Source organism: Azolla caroliniana, unplaced genomic scaffold, assembly GCF_043228905.1.
Source record: "Azolla caroliniana isolate FFs.n. ecotype wild unplaced genomic scaffold, voAzoCaro1.0.p SCAF_8, whole genome shotgun sequence".
NCBI lineage: Eukaryota > Viridiplantae > Streptophyta > Polypodiopsida > Salviniales > Salviniaceae > Azolla > Azolla caroliniana.
Window position 1 is genome coordinate 2,542,936 of NW_028230443.1, and position 9,085 is coordinate 2,552,020.

The 9,085-nt window shown below is 39.6% G+C and overlaps 1 protein-coding gene across 1 annotated transcript; it reads left to right on the forward strand.

Annotated features, from left to right (window-relative positions):
- The first annotated feature begins 1,024 nt into the window (after positions 1 to 1,024).
- On the forward strand, positions 1,025 to 3,316 carry LOC147860753 (L-type lectin-domain containing receptor kinase IX.1-like). Its single transcript, XM_087323524.1, has one exon. It carries the CDS (start codon positions 1,150 to 1,152, stop codon positions 3,202 to 3,204), a length of 2,055 nt encoding a protein of 684 aa, XP_087179650.1. The 5' UTR covers positions 1,025 to 1,149; the 3' UTR covers positions 3,205 to 3,316.
- The last annotated feature ends 5,769 nt before the right edge of the window (positions 3,317 to 9,085 follow it).

A 9,085-nucleotide genomic window follows, 5' to 3' on the forward strand; every position in this document is an offset into this window, starting at 1 on the left:
CACGTGCATTATTTGTATAGTGGGTCGGCAAGTGTATCAACTTTCTCACGGATTTCAACGAAGTGAGTTGTTAGTCAACAAAATGAAGTAGTGTACACATGTCCAAAGCGGTTCGAGTAACCCACTTTCATAATAGTGACATAATTGCCCCAAATGTTCGAGTAACCTATTTCTATTAGTGGAATAAAGTGCTCTGAAGTTGGAATAACCTACGCCAATTAGTGGGTTCTAGTGCTTGGAAGCAATAATAACTTATATGAACTATTTAGTGGTTTCACGTGCTCGGAGGTCGGAGTAAACTACTTACTTTTACTGGTGGTTTCAAGTGCTTGGAGGTGAGAGTAAACTACTTACTTTTACTAGTGGTTTCAAGTGGTCTGAAGTCATGGTAAACTACACTTCTATAGGTGGTTTCAAGTGCACGAAAGTTCATGGTAAAGAGGCTCGTTGCACAAACAAAGTGATTAAGGTCTCGGATCCCAGAGTAAACCTTCTTCACCTTGTGGCTCTAAAGCAGGTCGAATCGTGGATGAGGGTAAAACCCTAATTCCATCAACCACTCATGCGGAGTGCTTGAACTTGAACCAAGCTCAATATGAGATAATGCATTTTGGGTTCAAAACCTTGACATAAACCCCACCTTGCCAATTATGGCACAAACATTTGAAGGAAGGCCTCCTATTTATCTACTCCTGAGGAAAATCTACAAAATAATAGTGAATTCTCATCATTTTTAGCAGAATCAAAAAACAAAAATAAATAAATAAAATAAAAAAAATAAAATAAAAAAATCCAGAGCTGTCTATATTGACAATGTCAAAGATTAGTTAAAATTTAATAATAAATAGAAAGAAAATGGAATTTCAAAAATAAATAAATAAATAAATAAATAAATAAATAAATAAATAAATAAATAAATAAATAAATAAATAAATAAATAAACAAACATAATAGTAAAATTGCATAGTTATCCTTTTCTTTTGGTACAGAGAAAGACAGGGGAAGGATAGAAAGACAGAAAAAACAGAGGATTCTTTTCTCCTTCTCCTTCTTCTTCTCCTTCTTCTTTATGCTCCATTCTTTCCTGCACACATTCCTTCCTTTCCTACCTAGACAGACAGAAGAAAAAACCCACACTTACTGCTAGGTATGGACATGAATCTTAAGCATATGCCCCTTCTTCTTCTTCTTCTTCTTCTTCTCCTTCTTCTTGTGTTTACCTCCATAGCTGCTCGAGCAGAGGAACTGGAATTTGAGCATGCAGTCTTTGACAACAGCAACATAGCAGATCTGATCCTTGTGGTGGAGGATCCATGGTACCAAGGACAAGTGGTCTCCTACTCCAACTCAATAATCTGGCTAACCCCTGACCCAACCACAGCAAACCCTAAGGTGAACGACACGATCGGGAACCTCGGACGGATGGTGTACAAGGATCCTTTCACACTCTCCCCGACCGCCTCCTTCTCCACCTCCTTCACCTTCCAGATCGTGACGAATGCCTCGGTGTCGGGCAGCGGGATGGCCTTCTTCCTCTCCAATTCCTCGGTGGCCCCGCCGTATAGCCAGGCAGGTGCCCTAGGCCTAGTGACATACCAGAACACCACCAACACTAACCAGACCATAGCCGATCCGCCATACCCTTTCTTCGCCATCGAGTTCGATACCTCCCTAAGCCTCCTCTACAAGGACCCTAGCCTGAGCCACATCGGTATAGACATAAACTCGCTAGTCTCAGCCAATTATACCGACACGAATGACACCTCCTCGCCTCTCTTCCTCTACAACAACTACACCTTCACCACTTGGGTCGAGTACACCTCCTCTTCGAACCTTATCCAGGTATGGATGACCAACATCTCGGACCCCGAAAACCCCCCTCCCCGCCCTCTCGATCCTATCCTTCATTACACTTACAACATCTCCAGCCTCTTCCACCAGCCTGTCTATGCCGGCTTCTCCTCCACGAACCTCTTCGGCTTCGGGAATCTGGAGGGCTTGGCCTTGTATGCATGGAATTTCAGCATGACTGACCCAAATTCGGCCTCTTCCCCTCCATCCTTGATGGTACTTGCGATCGCCTTACCTATTGCTCTCTTGCTTCTAGTCCTAGTTGTGATCTTCATTGTTTACCGGATGGTCTGGCGCGCCCGGCGGGAATCGGTGCAACATCTCGCCTCGCTGAAAATGACCAATTTCGCAGCCGATACCCAAGCCTTTCTGCTACGCTACCGATACAAAGAGCTTAAAAAAGCCGCTGCCGGCTTCTCGGAGGCCAACAAGATCGGCGAGGGTGGGTATAGTAGTGTCTATCTCGCAAAGCTACCCAATGGCTCCTTGTTTGCCCTCAAGAGGCTCAAGGATGGAGTGAAGAAAGAGCAAGATTTCGTGTCCGAGATCGAGATCATCAGCACTCTCCGCCATCGCAACTTGCTGGCATTGGAAGGATGGTGCTACGAGAAAGGCGAGGCATTGCTGCTCTACAAGTACTTGAGCAAAGGAAGCTTGGACCAGTACATCTTCGGGAAGAAGAAAGGGTCACTCGACACGGGTGTGAAATCGAAGATACTTTCGGGGATCGCGGCCGGATTGGAGTATCTACACACAGGATTGGGGAGTTGCATCTTGCATAGGGACGTGAAGGCCGAGAACGTGTTGTTGACGGACGATCTGGAGCCCTTGTTGTGTGATTTCGGCCTCGCGAGGCTCATCTCTCACAACCAAGAGGTGACCCTAACGGCCGTGGGCACGCCGGGGTATGTGGCCCCGGAGCTCGTGTACACGGGGAGGGGCACGGACAAGGCGGATGTGTATAGCTTCGGGGTGCTTGCATTGGCAGTCGCGTGTGGCCGCCGGCCCATCGATCCGTCTCTAGAGCAACGAGAGCAACGGCTAATCGATTGGGTATGGCTTCTCCACCAAGAAGATAAGATCATGGAGGCCCTTGATTCTAGCATTGTACCCACCCATGAATGGGCATGTGTGTTACACCTTGGTCTCACATGTTGTCATCCCAATCCCGATGGCCGCCCCACGATGAGACAAGTCATCCAAGTGTTGGAAGAGAAGACATTGTTGACACTACCCAACACTACGCCGACATATCCGATGTCCTCTGCTTGGAGCCAACTCAGTATCATATCTATGTCTCAATCTCAGTCTTCTTTACCGCCGGATTTGTCTTCCACAGACACAAGTCATTGAATTGAATCATCATGATTCAGCATCATCATCATCAACATCTTCTTCTTCAAGCAAACTCATAATTTGGACCCCTTTTTAAACAACAAAGTGTACATAAAAGGCATTATTCTTTTGTCGGCCTCATTCATACCCATTTATATAAAAGTTTAATACAAGATTTTGCCCATTGCCCATCCTTCATTCTTGAGAATAACCTTTTGTTTCTTTAGAGCTCTCCTTTGCATACGGAAATGAAAAAATGTAAACCATCCATCCTTCATTCTTGAGAATAACCTTTTGTTTCTTTAGAGCTCTGCATTGCATAAGGAAATGAAAAAAATGTAAACCATCCATCCTTCATTCTTGAGAATAACCTTTTGTTTCTTTAGAGCTCTCCTTTGCATAAGGAAATGAAAAAATGTAAACCATCCATCCTTCATTCTTGAGAATAACCTTTTGTTTCTTTAGAGCTCTGCTTTGCATAAGGAATAATTTATGTAAAGAGGATTTTGAGCATACTGGTGATGAACGAGGAAGGGTATACGAAATTAGGACAAGAATATGGACACAATGAGAACGACATGTTTTACGACATATACGCATACTAGACAAGGATGTGGCGGGTCTAGAGGTAAGGTAAGGGGGAAGCTTGGCCTCGTATAACAGGATGAGGATTTTCGAGAGAGGTAAACGGAGATGGTATGTGATAATCCATTCAAAACACATGTTTAAGAGTATGTGGTAATCCGTTCAAAACACATGTTTATGAAATAAATGACTGTTTGATTGTAGCAAAAGAGTTGGATGGCTTGGTTTTATATAGAGAGATCTCAATAGGATGACAAGGTTGTAGGAAAAAAATGTCTTAGGTTAGAGGCCAAATTAAAGAAGGCCAAAATTAAGCTTCTTTTGCATGTCCCCAAGTTCACATGACACAAGAAGATGGTTGTCCTTCGGACTGAGAGGTGTGGTAGAAGATGTCCCCAAATCTAGAATGCCACCTCATCATTCTATAGGATGAATTCAGGGGGCATGGTGAAACCTTATGTCCTAATGTCATGTATACACACAACTATATTGAAAATGATCACATGATAGCATTTCACTAAATTAGATGGAACATTTAGCTATCACCTTCACTAGGTTGAATATGGCAAACTTCGAAGTTTTAATAATGAAATGTTATGATTCCTAGCTACAATGTTTTCCAAGATCACATAACATGACAAGAACCAACACAAGCTATTTTCTTAATGAAAAAAGGTCTGAAATCAATTCAAAATATGATAAATGGTCTATGTCACAAGCTAAGTTCCAATGACATAGCATGTCCTTATAATCTTGGCCTACATCATTGACCCGTATGTATTGTACTCACATTAATAGTTGTTCCTTGTCTCAACAAAGATTACAAAACTCACAATTAAATTTTGAAGAAAGGCAATAATGTAGTTCTGATGGATAAGGTCAAAACACATTTAGTGTGTATATTGCATAACCATCATCCTAGTTTGAAGAATGTGTGAGACTTGAGTGCCTTGTGGCCCTTACACAAATCATGTTCTTGATGGAAAAACAAGCTTATGGGTACATGAAACTCTAGTTTTCCATTCAAACGAAGAGCATTCATGTAGAGATGCTTATTGTGTGTCCTGTGATGGGTTGAAACGTTAGAGTAGAAAGATAGCTTCATTGCAATGTACATTATGTGATGGAAACTTGGAAACAAAATTTGCACTTCCTATAGACCTGTTCCAAAGAATCATGATATATTTGTAGTGGGAAAGAGAAGAGAGAGTGATGAACAATACATTGGATTTATAAAATATGATGTATGAGCTACACATGAGTCAAGATAAGATAAACTAGGAAGCAAAGGTAACAAATAACATTAACCCAACTATGAATCAAAGGTAACAAATAACAGTAACCCAACTATGAATCAAAGGTAAGAAATAACATTAAATCACCTATGAACCAAAGCTAACAAATAACATTAAATCAACTATGAACCAAAGGTAACAAACAACATTAAATCAAATTGAAGTAAAGGTAAGAAATAACTAAATAAACTATGAATCAAAGGTTATATTAAACTGCAAATACAAGAGGGCGAGGGGTTGGCCTTTATACAACTATCTGCATCCGTGTATTAAGCATGAATCCACATGCATTGATGGGGACATTGAAAATATCCACTTCATTCAATGCAAGGTATCTCCCATACATTTACAATAAGGGTGGACTTTAGACACATTTGCAACAAGGAGTCTGTGTTCATGTACAAATAAGTGTGGTTAAGCTTAGTTACCATTAAAACATTCTTACAAAGAATTAAGTGCATCTCTTTAACTCAAATTCATAGGGCAAAGGCTTGGAAAAATCTTTTGGCTGATTGGACAGATTTGCACAACCTATCAACCAATGCATATACCCTCCGATGAACAAGATTTTTTGGTACTTTGAACCATTTTGATGACCTCCATTGGGTAATGTCCAATCAATTGTGAGAAGTACCAAAAATCAATTGTGGGTAATGTTTAGCTTCTTCAAGCAATCTCTTTGACAATCTCCATTTGATTGTCTACAACTCAAGGACATTCCACTTCAGACTGACACTCTTCATTTTAAGTGCTTCTAAGCACTCTAGATTCGAATTCACAGCTTGTACATTGCTCTTTATTGTGGATTTTCATCTCATCTTGAAGTTTCCCACTAGCAATATTTTACTAAAGTAGTATGATTAAGATCTTGTGGAGAGACATTTTGGATCCTTGGACAATTAAACAAGACCCATCTTGACGTCCAACACATATCTATGGTGCTATGCTATGTATGACCAACCATTGCATCTCCACAAGGAAGGAAAGAAAATACCGAAGTGTTGAAAGTGTGCCAAAGATATCAATACACATGCAACAAATTGCAAAATCAATCAAATGCCATTCATTCAAATCCATTGAGCTAGAGAGCAATGCAACAATTGATGAGGAGTAGTTTCGATACACATTTGGTGCAAAAGCAACAATTTGTATGCATTGTAACATGCCTCCCTCCACCCCCAATGATGTGTAAGGAAAACGTTCATTACAAGATCTAGAATCAACCACTTTAGAGAACAATTAATTATCCCAATGCTTCATTCAACATATGCAGGAAGTTTGCTAAACTTATGATTACTCCATGTCTGTTTTTAGCAATCCCGATAATTTGGTCATGAATGTAAGTAGTTGTTTTAGTGAAACTAAACCTTGATGACTCAAAGATGAAGAAGATCTTGTTGGAATAATTACCATTTGTTTAAAGAAATGTTATCAAATTTGAGTTATGGAACATGTAACCATCCTTCATGGGACCATTCATAAATGAATGACTTACTCTTTTGAAGGTGTGATCTCTCTAAGAATATTTCCAAATTGTGCAATCCTTCATCAACTTTGTGGTCTCTAATACACAATAAGAACTCCATACATTTTGTTCCATGGGCAGGACTGAGGAGAAATAATAAGAATCCACTTCCATGCCTTACAAGTGACTAACATGATTTATGGAATGCAACCAAACAAACAAAAATCCATTGCAATAAGCATGATTTACATAAACATACAGCAAAAACAACTACATACATCTGAAATAAAGATGGTATATATATATCACCACAAAGTCTATATGCGATAGTCATAGTTTATAATATATATCATAACATCAGAATGACTACATGTGCAATTAGCATGGTTGCAAAGATACACACAAATTGACCACATATGTAATGAACATGGTTGGCATCATAAGTTATAACAAATTACAACATCAGAAAATTAGTGCCAAGAGCAACCACCAGATTGTGTTTCATTAAATCAAATGAAATCTAGATGAGATAAATCAAGACTGTCAAGGCCATCCATAGCCATCACATACATACTGATACATGTACATACATACATACATACATACATACATACATACATACATACATACATACATGCATTCATATATATATATATATATATATATATATATGGATGTGTAAGCATATATATGTGTCAATTTTATTGATGTGGATGTGCCTCTCTGATCTCATACATACCATATATGTATGTGTGTATGTGAGAGCTTCTCTCTTAGATCAGAACCAGCCATAGCTTTCATCAAAGTCATTAGAGAGAACAGAGAGATCGAGCACTTGCGCGGGGCCGATCCACATGGCATTGATCGTGTGGTCATCGAGGGGGTATCCGGTGTTGGGATGGACAAGGACGGAGAAGGACCGTCGGTGTAATTGGATCCACGGCACGAAGGCGGCGAACTGCGCGGGCGTCTTGAGGTTGATCTCGAAGTTCCCGATGCCATGAGGGCCGATGGGATCGGCCCAAAACTTGACAAGAAGATGAGGGAAGGTTTCTTTGATTTGTGAGTGTAAGGATCGGGCCTCGGCGGCCATGGATTTGTTGCTTTGGAAGAAGTAGACGTGCACATCATAAGACCTCACATGGGGAGCTTCGAACCTACTATGCATCTCCTGGCCTTGGGGTTCCATCAAGGAGCAGCAGCTGCAGAAGAAGAAGAAGAAGAAGAAGAAGAAGAAGAAGATGATGATGATGATTTGACAATTCAGAACTCTGATAGAACTTTATTCCATGAAGAAGAAAGAAGAAGAAGAAGAAGATTATGATGATGATATGCTTGAGAATTCAGAACTCTGATATAACTTTGCGTTCTAAATTCCCTAATGTAGCTAACAAAAATAATCCTCTAGAGAATGATCTTTGTTGTAAAAACCTATACAACTTTACGGTGATGGGTTCGAATCCAAATCCAAACAACTATATTGCATTGTAATTTGTGAGTATAGGCAAATGTGTCGAGTTCCAAAGGAACAATATTCTTAGTGGGCATCAATTTGTATGCCCGGTAGTAAGTCAATGAACACTTGATTTTAGGGTACCTAAACTTGTCCATGTATTAGGACAATTGTTTTCGTTGTGCATAAACTTAAAACTTGAAGAACTTTCGTGGCGAGTGTTGCATTGAAGCCTCAACTCTTGATTTGAAACCACAATTTCGGGTAGGTATTTTTTTTGCTAGCATCCCAAGTTTGGATTGGTAGGTGTATATTTCCCTTCAAATCCCTTGTTTTTATCAATGTCCTAATTTGATGGATGAGACCCTCTAATTTGATGGGTCTCACCCCCCTCATTTCAAGTTAAGATGCATAATGAAGTATGATGCGGTTCAACTCCACCTTGTTGTGGCATCATATAAACATTTTTGTACCTTCTCAATGCATTCCCTAAAGTACCAATATGTTAAAATGTATGAACTTTGTCTATGATCTTCTAAGTTTATCAATATTGTATGTGGATTCAATGATGTGATAGCTTGCCCAAAACATTTTCAACCAAGGATCAAGCAAAGGTAGGGATTTGTTTGGACCTACAAGTAGACAACCATCAAATATACATGGATACGTTCAATTGAGAATTAAGGCTCATATCTTAAGTTTAGGTTAGACTAGTCACTAAATTTCTTCAATAAACTCAAAAGGTGGAAACCAATGAAAAATGAGCTTTTCTCATGGTTTGGGTCCTCATCCTACAAGCCACTATGTAGTGAATTCAACTTCCACTCCAAAGTGGTTATGAGTGGTCACCATTTCATGAATTTACTTTAGTGATTCAGACCATTATACTATATGCATTCATGTTCCTTGTTTCTCGTTTATTAAATCTATTTGGCCCATTATTTAATGTATGGTCACTATATCCAAGCATTCTTAAGAAAGGTTTGTGAACACTTCTTCCTTGTTATGAATCCCACCCCCTACAAGTTATCATCTCCATATATCTATTAAGGGGTAAAAAAGGCTACAAGTAATCCTTGGTAATGAATCATTCTAACACGA

Excerpts from the sequence above, each read along its gene's own strand:
- LOC147860753 (XM_087323524.1), top strand. The coding sequence starts at position 1,150 with ATGGACATGAATCTTAAGCATATGCCCCTTCTTCTTCTTCTTCTTCTT.